The sequence below is a fragment of the Protobothrops mucrosquamatus genome, unplaced genomic scaffold (genome assembly GCF_001527695.2).
Source record: "Protobothrops mucrosquamatus isolate PMUCROS unplaced genomic scaffold, P.Mucros_1.0 scaffold2997, whole genome shotgun sequence".
NCBI lineage: Eukaryota > Metazoa > Chordata > Lepidosauria > Squamata > Viperidae > Protobothrops > Protobothrops mucrosquamatus.
Genome location: NW_015389017.1, coordinates 87,461 through 108,792, shown reverse-complemented (window position 1 = coordinate 108,792; position 21,332 = coordinate 87,461). Strand labels below are relative to the sequence as shown.

General features: G+C 38.3%; 2 protein-coding genes across 2 annotated transcripts in view; one reads left to right on the top strand and one right to left on the bottom strand.

The window, feature by feature from the left end:
- Positions 1 to 1,739: 1,739 nt before the first annotated feature.
- On the bottom strand, positions 1,740 to 16,282 carry LOC107296830 (tRNA (guanine-N(7)-)-methyltransferase non-catalytic subunit WDR4). Its single transcript, XM_015826183.1, has 11 exons — positions 16,114 to 16,282; positions 13,484 to 13,549; positions 12,926 to 13,069; positions 11,939 to 12,095; positions 11,053 to 11,165; positions 9,727 to 9,787; positions 8,766 to 8,864; positions 7,887 to 7,951; positions 6,760 to 6,943; positions 5,078 to 5,147; positions 1,740 to 3,262 (listed from the first exon to the last, which is right to left on the bottom strand). Exons 1-11 carry the CDS (start codon positions 16,230 to 16,232, stop codon positions 3,087 to 3,089), a joined length of 1,254 nt encoding a protein of 417 aa, XP_015681669.1. The 5' UTR covers positions 16,233 to 16,282; the 3' UTR covers positions 1,740 to 3,086.
- Positions 16,283 to 16,993: 711 nt separating this feature from the next.
- Positions 16,994 to 21,332, top strand: part of NDUFV3 (NADH:ubiquinone oxidoreductase subunit V3) — a 17,531-nt gene continuing 13,192 nt past the window's right edge. The window contains exons 1-2 of the mRNA XM_015826182.1: positions 16,994 to 17,183; positions 21,036 to 21,126. Of these exons, the coding sequence (XP_015681668.1) occupies positions 17,022 to 17,183; positions 21,036 to 21,126 (253 nt within the window). The 5' untranslated portion in view covers positions 16,994 to 17,021. The remainder of the gene's footprint in view (positions 17,184 to 21,035; positions 21,127 to 21,332) is intronic.

Sequence of the window (21,332 nt, the reverse complement as noted above, 5' to 3'; positions counted from 1 at the left end):
CATCAGAAGGGTCAGGGCATCAAGAATTACATAGCTTGTTAAAAAAAGAAAGCATTACGTTCCTTCAGAGCATCCCAAAGAGATTATTAACATTTCCTTCTTTTACGCATTCCAACTTTTACAGCCCACCAGGGGTTGAGGGTTTTCTGACTGAAGGATGGAGTAAATGTAGTATTATGAGAAGCATACTTTACATCACGAATAAGTGAGCTGAGTAGTTTAAATTAAATCACACAACTATCTGGACCAGTGGTTCTCAACCTTTTTAATGCTGCAACCCCCAACCGGTCGTAAGTCGAGGACTAAACCGGTCGTAAGTTGAGGACTACCCAACCGGTCGTAAGTCGAGGACTTTCCCTGCCCGGGAGCACCACGCATGCGTGGTTCCACCCCCTGCACCGGCCGAGGCATAGCTGGCAAGCGGCAGAGACGGAGCAGGCCGACCACCAGTTGGCCCAGCTCAAGGGAGGTAAGACACCCACCGGAAAAGGGGGGAAAAATGGCGGACAGCCTTGCTTGGAGACCCCCGTGAAATGGTCGATCGACCCCAAATGAACCGCTGATCTGGACCAAGTAAACAACCTGTCAGCTTCTTAGATTTTTATAAGCTTTGCTGTTGAAAGTTTATTGCTAAGCATTTGTAATTGCTTGTTCTTTTCTTTCCAATATTTAGAACCAAAAAGGGTTATCTTTCATGTATACCATCTTGTAGGATTCAGGAGGCAATATTAAAATTACTCCCCAGAGCCATTCAGGAATTTTTGATCTCTTTTTATTCCCTGTTCATGTTATTTTTCTAATCAGGCCAAAGTACCCTGGTTCCTTACATTCCTAGACCCAAACATAGCAAGAAGGAAGATTTTGGTGGAAAAAAGACATCACTGTGCTTTGTCTACTATGGCCTGCATAAGAAAGAAAATGCTACTTCAAAACTGGAACAACTAACAAACACACCAGGAGCTATCAGAACTATTTTTGAATATGAGATGAAGGTAATGTTATGGTAACATGGCAGAAAAGAGATTGCCAGGACATGTTCATGTCATGGTTAAGTGCCTGGAGAAATCAATTGCTTTTTTCCCCTCTCATAAACTATTCCAGAAACAGAAAACTTTTAAGCAATGGGCATAGTGAGTCATGGGGATTCTTCCCCCCTCTTTTTTACACTGTGAGAACTACTCAGTTTAAAATCATGTCATTATAATCTTTCACCATCCTACTTCTTCTCACTATTTCAATGTGATCATTTTGTTAATTATAGGAACTGAACAGGGATTTGATTTGGTAAATATAGGATTGGACTGTGTCTGTTACTGGAGCAATACAAAGTAAATTGAAGAGCACATTAGCCCTGATGTCTTTTCAGCTTGAATTACTAATGCATTTTCTACATCTGGGAAGTATGTCCTAGGCTAGAAAGCAGATTGAAGTGATGCAACCAACAAAAGTAGCTAAAATAAACTAGGTCTTTAAAAAAAGGAGCTATTGTGATCAAAACTCTGCATTCTGCACCTGCAATTAATTGCAGGCGTTGTTTCTTTTAAATATACACTAAATTGCAGCTGCCAAAATAGGACAGGATTCAAGTACTTTGAAGAAAAGACTAATACATGCTTTATACATAAATACATCAAGGTTAATTCTAGCTTTTTGGAAAAGCTATTATAAGGTAATCACTATTTATCCCGGAGTTCAGTGATTCTGTTATAGTTTTGATATGTATATATTGGACATGTATATATTGGACATGCATCAAAACATGTGGCTTTATTCTCTGCATGGTCAAAATCTATATAAATATTTCAGTTATTTTCTTTATGCAAAATAACTGGAAAGGAAATGGGGGTAGTATCCACAATCATCCAAATTTTACATTTGATTTTGCATGTCACTAATTGGGATTTAAATACACAAAACAAGATGCTGATCAAGCGCACTCAAATTGTTGTCACATATACCGTCAAATCTCTCAGATGTCTTAAGGATGATTAAATACTATTCAAGCACTGCAGTTGTTAACATCAAATTGCAAGCTTTGGACTGAAAAAAACGGAGAGATCTTCCCATTGATTGAATGCAGTCTAAAATAGATGTTCCGTAAATGTTTATTACTTCTTTACTGCTCAACTGAATAATTCCGTGGCAACATGAACTGAGGAAATTCCTTCGGGCAGCGCTGGCTCAATGGCCTTGAAACAAGCACCGTCCCCTATGGTCAGCAATGACCAGCAGAGTAAAATCAGCAGAGACTCCTTTACCTTTTTACTGTTGAAAGAGGTCAACTTAATTACAGTGCCAATCAAACATGTCCTGACCCAAATACTGCCTTATGTTCTTGTATTAGATATTATGTCCTTACTTAATGGCAGATTTGTGACATGAAGTGATTAATACAATCATTTTTGCATCACTGAGGCTTACTGCAGACACTATTTGTTGTAATATTACAGCTGCCATGAACTACGTTAACACTTAATTTGTGTTTCTGCCTATTTAAATGCATTAAAGACAACTGGAGTTAAGCAAAGCCATTTTTAAGGGCTTCCTTCGGGTTGTTTCTATGATTCAGTAGATCATATCTACTAGAGAACTCAACAAAATCTTCAGCTACAAAATCCCAAGAATAATTGGGCTTGACCATGAACTCTGGCAGTAATCCAGTTTTTTTTCTTATATAACTATATGGTATATATTGCCTCAACTTCTGGAAAAGATGGCTGGGTAGAAGTTTGACACTATGCAACGATTTGGGTCCATTTTGACATTGTTGAGACAGCATATTCTTGGTTCAGGAAGAAAATCTGATCAACTGGATTTGGAGAAGTTCTTTGTTATAATCCTTTTCTAGGTATTACTTTCAACACTGTCATTCAAGCAACATTTTAAAGCCATACATTTAGAAACAAGTCACTTAAAGGCACTGGGATGTGGCTTGTTAATCAGGTTACTTCTTTTGCTATTTGTCAGGGGTGAGGTATGCTGACACTAACCATCAGGCAGATTTAATTTCAGTTATGCCTAAGGAAAAGTTTCTGTTTTCTGTTCAGCTGCTTCCAAACTCAGAAATGTGATAGCACTGAGTATTATCAGGACAGCTCCTCAGTTCTGACTTTTTTGGTCTGTTCATTTGATTCATACTGTGGATCTTTCCTCTTATTTTTCTGCTGCTGTAGTCTCTCTTCTTTCTTTTTTAGATAAATGGACATATTATCAAAAGACGCCTTGTAGAGATTTTGGAAGCAGCTCTCTTTGTCCATAGCACCTGCAGAAGGTAGAGTAGGTTAGAATTTTAAATAACAGTTACTTTATAGTGCCTGGCAAATTAGTAAATATTTATAAGCAGGGATTTTGTTTATGCCTAAAATGAGAACAGATACTTACGGTAAGTCCTTATAACCTATCTCCTACCATGGAGAAGGGGGAAAAAACTATTCCAATTTCAGCTACGCAAAGCTGTAGGTTCCCCTTTTCCCACACTCGATACCTGGCAGTTATCATTCTATTAGATTAGCTAAGTTGTTTCCGTCCCATTGGTTTATGACAAGTAAAACTTTAGCCTATGTTGGCTAATGATAAGCATATCTGAGCTATTAGAAAGAGAACAGATAACCACACTCTCAAATTTCTTGTTCTTTTAGTTGCTGCAGTGCACTATTAATATAACTGATCCTTCCAGTCACTTGTCCAAGAAAGAGGTGCATGTGTGTGTGTGTGTGTGTGTATTACTGAAAACGGACAAAAATCCAAAAATGGGGGGAAACTGTAATGCTAAAACTATAAGCTCCCAAAATAAGCACATCACAGTTTAAAAATCAAAGGCATCTCCCAAACTACTCCCGAACCAAATGTTGTGGATCTATCACCTGGCTGCCTCAACTTCTCCTAAAACATTAAGTCTGCCAATAGGCCTCAAAGAGCTTGTTTACCATTATTTGAGAGATTAATTGCTCAACTATGAAGGGTTAGAAACGGATCAACATGCATGATTATTCTATGATCACTTATCCTTTCTCCCATGTTTTTTGTCAGAACGCGCTACAGTTGAGAATTTGCTTGGTTCCTCACCAATGTCACAGGAGTGCACTTCTCATTCTGGCCAAGATCCACATCCATTAGAAGTTTATGCTAAGCATCATGCCGTGCAAATTTAAGTGACAAGGTGACTTTAAGGATGCTATTAACTGGTATTTTGCCCAACTACTGCGCAGAACTAAAAACAGCTACCATTAGGACTGCGATACTTATCTGCCTCAGCAAAGAAAATAATCACCAGCTCTACGTATCTAATTAGTCTTTCTATTTGACTGCACAAAATTAACTCTGTGGTGGATTTTTTTTATTTCAGCAACCGTTCCAAAAAACGATTGAAATATTCACTCCCACCCACCTTACCCATTTTCAACATGTTACAGCAGAAGAGATACTTTGTTCCCCTTTAGGAGAGGAAGAGAGGGAAAAGAGCTATTAAAATGCTGGCAACAAAAAGATACAGCAACCACCGTTTTCATAGGAGTAGCGCCACTAATTAGGCATTAAGAACAGGACTCATTAACCAGCTCTGTGATGTTAATTATCTACGATAATCGCTGCAGCTTAATAGTCCCCTTTCCTCATCTGCTGATACAGTTAAGATCTATGCACAACATTCTACTTCTTACCAGGAGGGGGCAAGTATGAGAAAACCACTCTGTTGTGTTCTCATGGTATTCATCTATTCTTCTGTGGCATCAGTAAGTTGGGCATTTTAACACCTGATCCCTGTGGCTTAGAGCAGTGTTTCTCAACCGTGGCAACTTGAACATGGGTGGACTTCAACTCTCAGAATTCCTCAGCCAGCTGAGGAATTCTGGGAGTTGAAGTCTGCCCATCTTCAAAGTCGCCAAGGTGGAGAAACACTGGCTTAAAGCAATGAGGCTTTCAGTTAACTTCTCCCACCTCCAAGAACCGATGCTCATGCAGAAACCAAAGCTAAACCTAAAGTTCAGCTTTTATAGGACTTCAGGGATGGTTTCTCCAAATCACAGTCACACCCTCCATGTAAAGCATTTGTTTGGTCTGTTAAACTCATCTTTCCTACCTTCAAACATTCTCCAATGGTCACATATGTACTTGGACATTTTCACTAATTCTTTCTTGTCAATAACAGGCTGAAAACAAAATAAAACAAAAAAACAGTAGCTATTGAAAATTTCATAGGAAACAGGGTGTTTTTTTTCATATGGGCTGGCTTGTACTGAGGACAGCTCCCATAATCTTTTGTTTTACCTGACCCATTTCCATGTCTTCATGAAAGTATACAACAATAAAGATATTTTACTTGTATTTTTAGTAAATTGGGTCAGTGCTTCTTTTGCCTCAACAGATCTAGTTTTTGAATTTAGACTGCTGTGTACTGACCCACAATTACACTTGGTTTATAGCTATGCACACGTACACATAGAATTCCCAGCTTGAGCGGCTATATCGCTCGTTTTCTTTTTCCCAAGTTTAACTGAGAAATCTTCAAACCGAGGTACAATATTCTAACAAACCAAAAGCCTAGCCACCAACAGAATGGCAGGATAGATGTGGCAAAGAAGTAATATTTACTTGCTTCTGATCTTTCTTCTGAACAAGCATAATGAAAAGAACCTCCCTTTGAGATGGAAAGTAATTTAATCTAATCAGCCTAGTAATTACTCTAAATTTTTCACAAAATATGTGGCATGGCAGACAGTATCTCTTGCATTTGCAATACAATAGTATATGTATCAAATGCTCCCACACAACCAAAGAACATACAATATTATATACTGTTATTAGAGCACATAATAAAAAAATAATATGCTTTATGTGCTGTAATAAAGAGATTTAGTGACTAAAGGAAAAACATTCTTTTGACAAGGTGCCAGCCAAGAAAACCAACTGTAATGGCGTATGTGCATGACCTGAGTGGGGAACAAGGGAAAGAAATGCTGTTGTAAGAAACAATCAGATAAGACAGAGTCCGCAGATGCTTAATTGTCAGAGAAAACAGCTTAGGAAGGACTCACCCTAATTCAGGCATGTCAAACTCGCAACATCACGTGACATCACGCGACGTATCATGACTTTTTCCCCATTGCCGGCAATGGGATGGGCGCGGTTTTGATGTGACGCATCTGGCCCGTGGGCCGGCAGTTTTGACATGCCTGCCCTAATTGATCAAAAGGTTAAAAGTAGCAGCAGGAAGTTTGTATTTTCCAACTTGCATGATTCTATTACTTGTGTTTCCTACAATATAGTGACTTTTAACTGTCTATCAATTAGGGTGGGTCCTTCCTAAGTTTCTTTCTCTGAGCATTAAGCAACTAGGGATTCCTCCTTCTCTTGTCCGCTGCTCCCCTATTCAGCTTCTTTTTCTCTTGCTCCCCAAGGTCATTTACAGATTTCATTATACCAGTTGGCACACCCACACCCACATACGTCTGTCATTCATACATATATTAGTTATGATTTGAACTGAGCTGCTATATCCCATTCGGCATAATGTTCAATTACATATTTTCTAACAATACTCTAAATTTTAATCTGAGGGAATTAAATTGAACTATATTTTCTTGTTTAGACCTAGCAAAACAAACATCAACCATAGAAGAATCATTAAAGAGCTTAAGTATTACAATACAGAAATACACGGTAATCCAAACATAGTAATTCAGCAATTGGCCACAATCCTTTGCCATATACCACAGAATTATAAATACACGTAGAAGTCTGTGATCATAAAAATTCTCTCACCTGCCACTGTCCATCCTCAGGTTGGTAGAATAGAAGAGGTATTTGCTGATTCTCCTGCAATACCCAGAGTCCACCTGTTTCCTCAAATGCAACATCCCAACCTTTGTGGCTCAAGGTTATTTGCTGCTTAGAAATTAGGTTCTGAGCACCGGCATCAAGCTGGAAGATGGATACTGCAGGAATACTTTTAGAAGCAACCACATCAAATTATTCCCACATGGCAAAGGAAATGATATATCAAGTATAGTATAGATCAGGGCTCTCCAAACTTGACAACTTTAAGACTTGTGGACTCAACTCCCAGAATTCCCCATGGGGAGTTAAAGTTCACAAGTCTTAAAGTTGTCAAGTTTGGAGAGCCTTGATATAGACCAGGGGTAGGCAACCTTGGCTCTTTTATGACATGTGGACTTCAACTCCCAGAATTCCTGAGTCAGCATGGCTGGTTCAGGAATTCTGGGTATTGAAGTCCACAAGTCATAAAAGAGCCAAGGTTGCCTACTCTTGGTATAGACTAATTCACATCTAATCAGAACCAACTCCTGCTGAACTTATTAGAGCTATGGCAGCTTAAGGAACTCCTAATGTTTCAAGGAATAATCCCCATTATCTGTCACGAAGAGACAGTCAGCAGCTTCACAATGTGAGCATTCATTAGAAATCTACTATAAACTCTTATTATCAACTTATTGAGCACCAAATTTCTATTGTTAAATAAGACAGTTGTTAAGTGAGCTTTACCCCATTTTACAAACATTCTCACCACAGTTGTTAAATGAATCACTGCAATTGTTAAGTTAATAACATGGTTGTCAAGTAAATCTGGCTTCACCATAGAGTTTGCTTGTCAGAAGGGCCCAGGGACACGGCAACTGTCATAAATACATACCAGTTGCCAAGCATCTGAATTTTGATCCCGTGACCGTGGGCATGCTGCAACGGTCATGTCAAAACTAGTCAGAAGTAACTTTTTTCACTACCACTGTAAACTTGAATGTTCACTAAACATGGTTGTAAGCTAAAGACTACCTGTAAGTATAAACTAGACAGAAATCAGACATAGCTTGTAATGAAAAAAAATGTAATTGTCTGCTGCTTCTATAGTAATTTTATTTTTTTTCTCTTACCAGTCATATAAAACAGCAATGTAATTTCCGTCACAACAATAAGCTATTCTTGAGACTGTATATTTCTGAGGAGGAAAAGAAACGTAATCATAATTGGCAAGAGCTGATTTTTTTTTTTTTTAGTGTGTGGGAAGAAGTAGGAAGAAATAGAAAAACAGTAGTAAAAAGAAACCTGCGGGTCAAAAATATACCCAGTTTTCTATAACAAAGACAAGCTGTCTCTTATTTTCTGTTCTCAGCAAAGACAGCAAGATGAAAAATACAAAACATCTAAGGCAGCGGCCAACCTTTTGGGCATCAGGGACCGATTCCACGGAGAGAGGTTTTTCCGCAGACCAGAGGGGGCGTGGTTTCGTGTGCTGCCTGCATCCTAAGTTTATAGCATGCCGCAGCCCAGTGCCAGTCTGTGGCCTGGTGCCAGTCCATGGACTGGGGGTTGGATATCCCTGATCTAAGGGGGCAGAAGTTGGATGGATAGTTAGTATGCAATATGAAAATGTCCTTGACCTCTATGACTGGTGTAACCACCAAAGCATGCACAATTGTTTAGTTACAATGTTTAGAATATCAGTACAGACAGAGTATGAGTATCTGCTTGTCCATGCAAACAGATAATTTAGCATTCCCCAAATTAGTGTACTTATGTTGTGAAGTAATTGCATGCTACAATGGCTACTTCTCAGAGTAACAAAATATTCTTTACCAAGAAATCACCTTTTGATTTATAGAATCAAAAGGTGGTTTTCAGTAGCATAAACCTGCTTTCAACTTTATGACAGTTCAATAAATTCATTCAAAAAAGTAAACACACGTTCAAAAAGTAAGAAGTGGAAACGTGCAGACTATATTATAGAAAACATCCATACAAAAGACAATTACCTTCTCATTCTTACTATCTTCATTTATATTCAAATTATTCAATTGAAAGCAGTGTAGGTCTTTTCCACTTTTATACTTCCAAAGCCTCAATGTACCATCCTAGGAAGTTCAAGAGAGGAGCTAATTATTATTTTTGCCAAAGGAAAGGAGTTATTAATTGCACTGAGACCTCTCATATATACACATTAACAAGGTTCATATCATACTAAACTATAATTCCTTTATCTAAGCTTGGTTAAACAAGCTATAATGGCTGAGTCGACACCTAACTCTAAGCATGAGTCATAAGTAAGTAACCACAATGTGCATAAACACAATTTGATGAGCAAAAAAACAAAGAAACCACATTGTGACTTAGCACAATTATAAATTCAACCAATGGTTTAATATTTCATATTGAGCTTAACTAGATATTAATGAATCATAAGGTCTAAAATACATGTGAGAATGGTGATTTCCTATAGCAGTGGTTCTCAACCTTTTTAATGCCGCGACCCCCAACCGGTCGTAAGTCGAGGACTAAACCGGTCGTAAGTCGAGGACTAAACCGGTCGTAAGTCGAGGACTTTCCCTGCCCGGGAGCACCGCGCATGGTTCCGCCCCCTGCGCCGGCTGAGGCATACCTGGCAAGCGGCAGAGACGGAGCAGGCCGACCACCAGCTGGCCCAGCCCAAGGGAGGTAAGGCACCCGCCGAAAAAGGGGAAAAAATGGCGGACAAAAAAAATGGTGGACAGCCTTGCTTGGCGACCCCCATGAAATGGTCGATCGACCCCAAATGGGGTCGCAACCCATAGGTTGAGAACCACTGTCCTATAGTGTTAATGATTCTTCATGTTTCAGCCAAAAATATGAGAGAAAGCAAGGGAAATTGAATCTTTTCCTGATTAGAAGAAAGAAAATGCATTTTATAAGTAGCTTACTAACGTTCTACATGTATAGAGTCCCAAATAATTTACATACCCCGGAAGCTGATAAAAGAAGATCAGGAAAGTTTGGCACTACCAATATTCTGCTGACAAATCTAAAGAGAAAAAAATAAATTGAAACAAAAGCAATAAAGAAGCTGTGCAAGAAATTTTGTATGTAGACTGATATTTTTCCTTGTATTTTGAGAAAAATCTGCATATGAAAAAGTTTACTGTAATAATTTTTTTTCTTTTTAATAAGTCAGTTTTAAAAATAGTCCAGCAATCTATTCATATTCCTAAAGTACATTCATCTCCAATTTTTACATGACAGTGACAAATAAAAGAAAAAATTAAAATAAGGTACTGTATAACTGTAAACTGAATTGCAGACCTCCATTTTATTTCACAATCAAGCTGAAGTATTGGGCTTCAAGTATCATACTAATTAGATTTGTATAGCATAGCTATAAGTAGCAAAGTGTGAAGTATTTCTTTGAACATTAAGATTACTAATTGATTACCACTAGAAACCGTTATTACTTCAGATATCAACATTTTCCAAATGAATATGACAATAAAATAGAGTGACAAATTAAATGGATTAGAGAAATCAAACCATGAAAAAAATGGCAAATGCACTGAAGACTTTTTAGAAATAAATTACTGCTTTACTGTATTGTGAATTTACCCAACAAGGAAAAGAAATTGGGGAGACACTGAATGAATCATCATACAAAATCAGCAAATCTCACTTGAATCTAGATCCTTTTTGGAAAAAATAAAGGTAAAGGTTCCCCCTGTCCAGTTGTATCTGGCTCTAGGGGGTAGCGCTCAACTCTGTTTTTTAGCAAAGGAGCCAACATTGTCTGAAGACTCTTCCGTGGTCATCTGGCCAGCATGACTATATGTTGAGGTGCTGTTATCTTCTCACTGAAGTGGTACCTATTTATCTACTTGCATTTGCATGCTTCCAAACTACTAGATTAGTAGAAATGGGAAGTCTCAATTCTTATCCTTCGTTGGGGACTAAGATTATCACACGCACACAAAAGAAAATAATAATTCTCTGACATACTCTTAGATTATTGTTAAGAAATCCTTTTTATGCTAGGGAATGTTCTAATGGATGACATCTTAGATACATTTTGAAATAGCAACATAAGCTTTTCTGAGAATCTGAATTCCCTCAGCATTCAATTCATTTATTTCTTCCAAAATCAGAGCTGAAGTGTATTCTTTAAAAACCTCCAAGGAAGTGAACATTTATTATTTTTTTAAGTAGTCTAAAGCATTTCTGATCCCAAGAGAATGATTAGAAAACTAGCTATTATGAAGCTTGAGCTTAAATATTGAAAATAGTTTTTTGGGTTATACTTACTCTCTGTGACCCAGGCAAAAGGACTCTATAACATGTGGTGCTTTAGTCAAACTAACTCTGATCTTCTCATCTCGATCAGCTGTTACAATATACTGGTCATCAGGACTCAGTGACTAATGATAACAAATCAATAGAAATATGATCAATGACATGTTCAGGCATAGTTATCCACCCACCAATTATAACATTTGTTTGGCTTCAAACTGATAATCTGGGAAAGACTCGAAGGAATAATCAAAAGTTACCTGTCTACAACAAATGTTTACCTATATACCCATTTATCTTAATAATTATTAATATACAGAAAATGTTCATGGTTTTTTTTTTGTTTTATTTGACAAAATTGAACTCATTAACCAAGCAGTACACACCACCTCTCACCCCAAGCTACCTCATACGGGTGATTCTGAGAGGAAAAAAATAAGACTTTGTTTTTATCAAATTATTTATCAAAGCTGCCCATCTCCCTCACAGACTGACACTGGGCTGTGTACAGATAAAATATCAAACCATAAAAAACAGTATATCTTTTTTTTTTTTTTTTTTTTTTTTTAAAAAGCATGGATGAATTAAAAATAACTGTCAAACTTAGTTAAAAGGCAGGGGGAGGGCTTTCAGGACACTACCCAGCCTCATGACTGCCTGCAGCTATGTGAGTCCCAAGCAAGATTGCAGAAAAAGTTTTTATGCCTTTCTGGAAGGTCAGGGGGAGAATGTTCCACCGGGCAGGGGGAATGGCACAGAAGGGCCTCTTCTTCCACCCTGCCAGTGGAATTCTTTATCTGATAGGATCGGTAACGTATCTTCCCTCCCTGATGTAATGAGATGAAGAGACTTAAATTTGATTAGCCTTTAATAAAATATATTATTAAAAACTCATGTGTACCAAATCCAACAAAAGAGACAAGTGTCCAAGCTCAATGGTTCCTGCATTTTTTGGTTCTATTATTGAATAAGAATACACATCGCCAGATTTGTCAGCAACCAAAATCTTGTCTTCTGCAGATGTTATTATCAGGGAGGTACATCTTCTCATGACAGGTCTGAAAAGAAATATAATTATAATAAAAATACAATTCAACATTTCTGAACTTCAAAAACTAACGTGGTCTACAGGTGACAAACAAAAACATAACAGTTCTGTAACACCCATTCTCTCCTAGAATTCTAAAGATGGTTGGGAAAGATACCCAGAAGACTTCAGCTTGGAAGCAGCTGTATTAGGTTCACAGCAAAAAAAAAAGAACCTCCATTACCAGTATGTGAGGCTCGCACATGGTTTGGGAGATTTGCCAATGTCATGGAAAGTAATTGTGAAGCCGATGGCTTATCCAAAGGAGTTTGCAGTTGAGGTGGACAACAAAAATATAAAACACAACAATAAAGCTAAGAAACAAATCTGAGCAGAATGGTAAATTTAGTATAACAAGGAAAAGAAAGCTTGTGTGTATACCCTTGAGGCAGTCTTAGACTTCTGGCAACTGCCTGGGCTAGTCCCTGCAGTTTTCTTGGAAATGATTTGCCCTTGCCTGCTTTCAAGCTGAGAGAATGTGAGGGCCCCAAGGTCACCCAGTGGACTTCATGCTAAGAAATGGATGGTCTCTGGGTTTATAGTCTAGTGCAGTGTTTCTCAACCTTGACAATTTTAAGGCATGTAGACTTCAACTCCCAGAATTCCACAGCCAGCATTGCTGGCTGTGGAATTCTGGGAGTTGAAGTCCACATGCCTTAAAATTGTCAAGGTTGAGAAACACTGGTCTAGTGCCTTAACTGCTATACCAAACTGATTCTCTACTGAAAGCCTGCATAATAATTTCTGTTACTAATGCTTAGATTAAAAAATAAATAAAAAAAAACATTTTCCTCCCCGTACCTTATGCTCAGACATTCCCAGGAAGGCTTTCTGCAGAAAAGAATTAATTGTTTGTTGTCATCAGTCAGAACAAAATACTTCCCTGATGAAGAAAATGCACAGGCAAGGATATTATTTGTTTTGCCTAATGGCTTTCCATCCTCACTAAAAAGAGGGGAAAAAATGTGAAACATTTGATTAAAAAATAAACCGTTTCAAGCACAACTTCCAATTATACTTTATGAGATATTTTCAATTATTTTTCAGAACAACCTTCCTTTGATCATGTCATAAATTAAGGAAGAAGGGAAGTATGAAAAGCTATTTCCTACTATTTATTTCAATTATTTGATTTTAATTTGTGTTTTAATTGACATCATGGTAGAAAAAGCACTGCAGAGGTTCTTTCCTCTTATAGGCAATGCTTATCTAAGAGAGGTAAATGCCATATTTTCCAGAAGTATCTCTAGAGATGCTTAATTATAGATTCAATTATCCCCAGTTAGCATGGTTGTTTGTCCTTGATATGAGATTGCAGTAGAAGTAATGTTCTATATACCTGGGAAATTAAATACTCACCTTTCTTGCTTTACTTGAAGTTTTTTGCTTGCAGTAGTACAGTCATAAATGAAAAGATCATCATTGCTGTCAATTAAATGAATATACATCACATAAATATTTTCTATGGAAGCAATCTCTTTGTGTTGAACTCTTAAAAAAAAAAACAGAGCAATGCTCCAGATACCTGTAGTTTACCAACCTACAGCTCTGGGTTTTTTCCCCCCAGACCTAAATCTAATCTCACTTGTTGGCATTCTCTGCCCCTATTCCAATTTTTCTGAACCTTTCTTAAAACATGATGCCCAGAACAAAAACAGTACTTGAGATAGAACAAGATCAATGCAAATATAGTGGGGCAATATATCTACTGATACAGAGTAAAACTGAATTTACCTTTTCAACAACCTTACATTCAACGAGGTCAGCTATAAGTCAAAATACTTCTTCAGAATGTGATTATCAAGCCAAATATACCCCCTTATTGTTTTTGTGCATTTGATTTTTTTCCTGTTTCTACTTTGTTATTTTAACTTAATTTTTCAGCTTGTATGCTGCCTCAAGTACTTTTTCATCCCACTTCTCAAAACTACCAATTGATTTGTGTTTCTGTCTTCTACAGTATGCTATCTCATACAGTTTTGTTTCATCTAGAATTTGTAATTTCCGTCATCTCTCAATCTGCCAAGCCCTTAACATTTGTCAGCTAATTAACAATACCCAATAGCCTATATTAACTTCCAAATCAGATTACTATCAGGTAGTTTGTCAAATTCTATGCTGAAATCAAGATACATTATATCCACAGGATTCCTACAGCCCATTAAGAAAGATACATGTTATAAGTATCTTCCCCGAAATCTCTATGTAGAAATCTAACAATAAATTAAAATGTCCACAAGTTCTCAGTATTTCCATTTGGTCTCTTAAATGATCTCCACTGATTAGATATTGGTTAGATTCTATTCAAATATAGGCAATCTTTTGTGCCTTCCTCTATCCTGTGAATAAGAAAGTCTTAAAAAGAAGAATTTAAGAGGTGGTCAGAAGTTTCCTAGGTAAATCATGCTTGGTAGAGTTTGTCCCCATACAGATACTTGGAATAAAGTCTTCCATTACACTCAATTCATATCTTTATGAAAAATTTGCTTTTGGAGGATTATTTTTTTTTAATTGAAAATTTTATAAAATTTTTACAATATAAATCCCCCCCTTCCCCTTCCCACCCTTCCACCCCCCTCCCTCCCCCCTCACTTCCCAGTGCCAATCACAGGGTTAACAATAACATAATCATACTCTAATTAACATTAATCAACTATTAAAATAACATATCTATAACCTCCTTTAACTCTCTTTTAAACAGATATACAATTATTAAAAACAATAATAACAACACTTTAATAATTAAAAATAATACTAAATAAAATATTCTAGCCTTTGTACAACAATAATACTCTAAAATTCATTCAAAAACCAAATGATATTTTTTAGTCCCATATTTACGCTCAATATAATCTATCCATCTTCTCCAAACCAAAATATATCTTTCTTGCGAGTGATCCTTCACATAAGCGGAAATCTTGGCCATTTCTGCTAAATTCGAGACTTTAAGTGACCATTCTTCTATAGTAGGTAAACGTTCCATTTTCCAATATTGAGCTACTAGTAATCTTGCAGCAGTTATAAAGTTCAACATCAATTCGCTTTTGGAGGATTATTGAATCACTGTGAAAGATAACTAGTGCTACTATTGGAAAGAGGCAATATTCTTTTTTTAGAAACTTCCAAATGTGGGTTTTGTTTTTGTTTTGGTGCCTTTTAGTTACTGATGATTCCTGGCAACAAGTCCCTTAAGTTTTCCTTACAAGGGTTTTTTGGCCATTATTTACCACAGCCTCCTTCCTAAGGTTGAGAGAGCTCTGTGCACTAAAACCAGCAGTCTCTAGCCTGGTGCCTTAACCGCTACACCAAACCGGCGCTTTCTCCCTATTAGTAGTGTCATAATTCGCAATTAATAAAAAGATATAATCAGAAGCTTCACTATCTTTGTCTCCATGTTACTTTTCTTCTGCCTCTTTGCTAGACTTCCACGGTCAAGTCGGTGCATATACAATATCTAAACTAGCCCCCACCAATTTAATAATAATAATAATAATAATAATAATAATAATAATAATAATAATAATAATAATAATAGTAGTAGTAGTAGTAGTAGTAGTAGTAGTAGTAGTAGTAGTAGTAGTAATAGTAGTAGTAGTAAAGTTGGAAGGGACCTTGAAGGTCATCTAGTCCAACCCCCTGCTCAGGCAGGAAACCCTATACCAGGGGTAGGCAACCTTGGCTCTTTTATGACTCGTGGACTTCAATTCCCAGAATTCCTGAGCCAGCCATGCTGGCTCAGGAATTCTGGGAGTTGAAGTCCACGAGTCATAAAAGAGCCAAGGTTGCCTACCCCTGCCCTATACCATTTCGGACAAATGGCTGTCCATTTGATTTCTTCAAAACATATTGGATTACCATTCCCATCATGCCAATCAGTATGCATCCCGTTAACAATAATGGAGTAATAATCTACAAGCCAGAAAGCTGGTGAACGTTTATTTAAACGCCAACTTTTCACTCACACCTACACACCGACCTCTTTCACTCACTTGGTCTCTTTATAACCAGCGGCCAAAAACTTCGCGCCGCCGCTAACCACCATCAGATCCTCGCAAATGAGGAGCCTCGGAGAAGGACTCACGATTCCAGCCACATCAGCCGCCTCCATCGCCAGGCCCAGACCCACGTTGGGGCGCCCGAGAACCGTCACCAGCTCATGATGTCATTCCCCGGCCGATTAATGATGATCTCAGAAAAGCCCGACTTGCCATAGAGAGGAGCATGTAGTTTCAGGGGTAGTCAACCTTGGCTCTTTTATGACTCGTGGACTTCAACTCCCAGAATTCCTGAGCCAGCTGTGCTGGCTCAGGAATTCTGGGAGTTGAAGTCCACGAGTCATAAAAGAGCCAAGGTTGACTACCCGTGATTGTAGTTGTTTGGAAGCTGAATTGCTAACGTGATTAGAATTACGCCTTGTCCCTTTGTGGGAATACAACTGTCAGAAGATGAAAAGCCCTAGCGATATTTATGCCATAGGTTTCCGTAATGAACGTGGTAATGAACGCCCTGGGGGAGGCGCCAGTCATAGGGAGGAAAGCTTTATTGCCTTCCTAAAGGGGAATATTTGCAGCTCAGGGTTGAAATGAGGGGTCCTTGGTGCTGACGAAGTTACTTAGTTTGGGTAATGAAACGTTTGCAAGAAAACAAGCGAGCTCAGAGAGCATCAAGAACACCCGGGGGAGAGGGGGGACGACGACGACATATTGCACTCAAGACAATGATCCTTTCAAGGACGTCCTTTCAACATTTTTGGCTGAAGCTCTGCCCACGTCCGTCTGCCTGGGCTTAGAATACACAGAACGGAAGGACGTCCCTCCACTCCTCATCTCTCAAATTCAAGGGAGCTCGCCATTCCACCTCCCGCCACCACTAAGCAACACAAACGCCTCCCACCCACATGATTGGCATACAGTACTTCCATCGGGACGGCGGTTGCGGAAGGAAAAATGGGGTGGGAACCTTTTCTTTGCGGCCAAAGGAGGACACGGAACAAGTTTTGGGTGACGCCAAGATGGCGGCCTCCGCGATGGCTTGCTGCGGTCGTCTCCCGGCGTTTAAGGTAATGGAGGATGAGGTTCATTAAGGCGTTGCTTATGGGTTTAGTTTTCCTGTTGGGTGTCTGCCTGTAGCCAGGGTTATAAGCAATTGCTCCGCTGTATATCTGTGCCAATAATTAGGGTTTTTTTTATCTGTCCGGATTTGTCCTGAAGTTTCCAGCTGGTATAATTTGATTCAGGACATTTACTAATTTCATTCGGGGCATCTACTATTATCTAGAGCAGTGTTCCTCAACCTTGACAATTTTAAGGCATGTGGACTTCAACTCCCAGAATTCCACAGCCAGCAATGCTGGCTGTGGAATTCTGGGTGTTGAAGTCCACATGCCTTAAAATTGTCAAGGTTGAGAAACACTGGCCTAGAGGTAGACTATATCCGAGGATCATTTTCCAGTCTGCAATGCGAAGAATAAACTGTTAACGAGTAAAAACATAATCAAGAAGGTTTACGATTCTTATCTCATAAATTGTAGTGAATCTCAGCCCACTTCATCAAATATATGGATGATAATTTTGAGAAAAATTGAAATAAGCATACTTTTGGGGCGGGGAAGAAAAAAAGGGCAATGGTGGTAGGGAAGATAGAGACCAGAAGCAGTGTTGTAGAGAAAATGTTAAGATTTCTTTTGCAGCACCTTGAGCTCTTGACTATGGAGATTCTCAGTCATCCAGATCATAATTATCCCAAAGGTGCTTTTTCACGAGGCAACTGGACTTTCTTGAGCTCTTGAGTTCAGTTGTGGCTAGAGTGAATTTTATTTTGAAAGATGTATGAAATGAGAGATTTCAAGCACTACCAGTAATAAGTATTTCTTTGCTTGAGAGAGTAGATGAGACTGACAAAAGAAATCTTTTAATTGTTTTAATATAAGGACAAGAGTATTTGTGGTATCCACATTTTCTCTTTGACAAATATTTTATTTACTCAAGGGTGCACTAGTTGTAGTTTCCGTTGGGTATGAAGTTAGTGTCTGATGTTGCTTGGGTTCTTACAGAGTTCTGGCTGAATTGACTTGCATTTGACTCATTTCAGGATAGGATTAGGATAGGATGTAGATTATTTGACTAAGTGTGATTAGAACCCGAGGAATTTGTTTCCAATGCAGAAGCTCTCAGTGTACATGCAAAGCAACAGAGTAATAATAATCATAGTAATGATACCAATAAGAGAGGTAATAAAGAAGATAAGGATAATTGTAACACTACAGCCATACAATATGTGTGGCACAAGGGAAAAAACTGTCTCTGTGTCTAGTTGTTTTGGAATGCAATGCCCTATAAGTCCCGAGGAGAGGAATTGAAACAGTTATGTCCAGAATATGCGGGGTCTGTAGATATTTTCTCAGCCCTTTTTCTGACCTGCGCAATACACATAACTTTTATGGCAGGCAGGCTGGTTGCAGTTGTTCTTTCTGCAGTCCTAAAGGAGTCTGTACCTGCCCTGTTTGGTTGCTGAACCAAACCAGACAGTTACAGAAGTACAAATGACAGACTCAATAATTCCTGTATAGAACTGTATCAACAAGTTCCTGAGGCAGTCTGAATTTCCTGAGTTGACACAAGAAGAACATTCTTTGTTGTGACTTTTTAATGATGGTTCTAATGTTGGGTGTCCATTTCAAATCCTGGGAGATTCTGGAACCCAAAAATTTGAAAGACTTTACTTTTGATACTGTGCTGTTGAATATAGCAGGAAGTGGTAGATAGAATGGCTCCTCCTAAAATCCACTCCCACCTCTACAGTTTTGAGCATGTTCAGCTCCAGGTTATTCTGGCTGCACTCCAGGGCCAGTTGTTCAACCTCCCATCTATATGCAAACTCATTAATCTTGAATGAGACCAATGACTGTTGTATCATCTGCAAACTTCAGTACTTTAACAAGGATCCCTAGAGATGCAGTCATTGGAATAGAGACAGAAGAGCAATAGAGAGAGCACACAACCCTAAGGGGCGCCTGTGCTAATTGCCCAGGTACTAGATGTAACTTTTCCTAGCTTCACCTGTTGCTTTCTATCTGTCAAAAAGCTAATAATCCACCTTCAAGCTAGCTGAATTAGTTCAGAGTAAAAAAATTCTGGAATGATGGTATTGAATGCCGAGCTGAAGCCTACAAACAGGACCTGTGATTATGTAAAACTATGTATTATGGATAATTTAGTCTGTAGATTACCAGGTTTAACTGTAAGCCCATGAATACTCTATATCCGTGGTGGTGAACCTATGGCACGCGTGCCACAGGTGGCACGCAGAGCCCTCTCTATGGGCACGCACGCCATCGCCCCAGTCCTAGGCCTTCAGCTGGGTTTTATAAAACCTTTTCGCGTTAGGCCTCCGCCGCTGTGTGCAAAAAAAAAAAGGGTTCAATCAATTTCAACTTCTCGCGGGGAAAAAAAAGATCTTGCAAAGTTGGAATTGATTGATTGAACTTTTTAGTCCCACCCAGTCTGCTGTTACCACCACAGCCATGCCCACCCAATGGGACACACACCCAATGGGACATGCCCACCTGGCACCCGACAATACATAAGCGGGTTTTGGGTTGCAGTTTGGGCACTCGGTCTCTAAAAGGTTTGCCATCACTGCTCTATATGCTCTTACTTTATAAACATGAACCACGAGGAGTCAAGGACTGCATGTATATAGCATTGATGGCATATGTTGAAGCTTTTTCCTTGCACTCCCATTCTTTTATCTTCTGTGCTGCAGTTTTCCAGTTATTGCCAGGCATCTTAGAAATACCTGTTAATAAATTATATTTATCATACATACTACATTATTTTGTAGTCTGTATGAAACAAATGACTTTTAGAATCTTTTCTATAACCTAGCCTCCTTAGGTTCTTTCAATAATTGTAATATTGGTAGTCCTCAACTTACGGCCACAATGGAGTCCAAAATTTCCATTGCTAAGCAAGATAGTTGTTAAGTGAGTTGTGCCCCATTTTACTACCTTTTTTGCCACAGTTGTTAAGTGAATCACTGCAGTTAAATGAGTCATATGATTGTTAAGTGAATTTTCTTGTTGGACATCAGCTGGTGTCATGTGGTCAGCTGACTACATGACACCACGACAGTGCAACTGTAAAAAATACATGCCAGTTGCCAAGCACCCAAATTTTGATTATCTGACTGTGAGGATGCTGCAATAGTTGCAGGTGTAAAAACTGGCCATAAGTCACTTTTTACAGTGGCATTGTAACTATGAAAAGTCACTAAACAAAGGGTTGTAAGCCAAGGACTACCTGTAGTTCTATGCATTGCACAGCTTACTTGAAAATTTAAGCAAATTTAAGCGAATTATTCTTAAATCTATGTAAAAACAGCCAGAAAAAGTACAGGTCATTAGTTTCCTAGACTAAATTTTAGATGTGATTGCCTGGAAATCTGAAAAAAAAAATAAAATAAAACCAGATGTAATTAGATACAACATTGAAGAGACAATAAGTGGTTTAATATTTCTAAGTGTATTTTCATAATCTACTTTATTAATAATGCATCACAAATGTATATGTATAGCAGCAAGCCTTTTTTCTAACTGAAAATAAGACTTCAGAATTTTTCACAAGGAATTCTTATGGGAGCTATTTTATAATCACTATTTCATGCCCATGTTACTGATCTGTGGTTATGTTATTGTATAGTTTACTACAGGCATGTCAAATTCGCGACGCCACGTGATGTCGCACGACGTATCGGAGCTTTTTTGCCATTGTCGGCAATGGGGTGGGCACGACTCCGGTATGATGAAACCGGCCCACGGGCCAGCAGTTTGACACCGCTGGTTTACATATTTTTGAGAAATATATGCTAATTTAAAACATTGTTCATCAACTATTTTTCCTAATTCTTATAGGCTTTGTCACAGCAAGCATGGGGTCTACGAAGTATGCCTTCTGTTTATGTCTGCACCAAACCAGGTGATTCCAAAAAAGGCTTCCCAAAAGGTAAGACAATTTATAACAACTATTGCCAAGAAAAATATTTATTATTGAAGTAACATTAATTAAGCCACTACTATTTTTCATATTTTGTAGAACGTCAAGATGCAAAGCTTTTGTGTGGGTTTTGTTATAGGATGAATGTTCTTACTGAAAAGAATTACATCTAATAAAATACTGTTGCTCTGCCATCTTATAAACCATAATTCCCC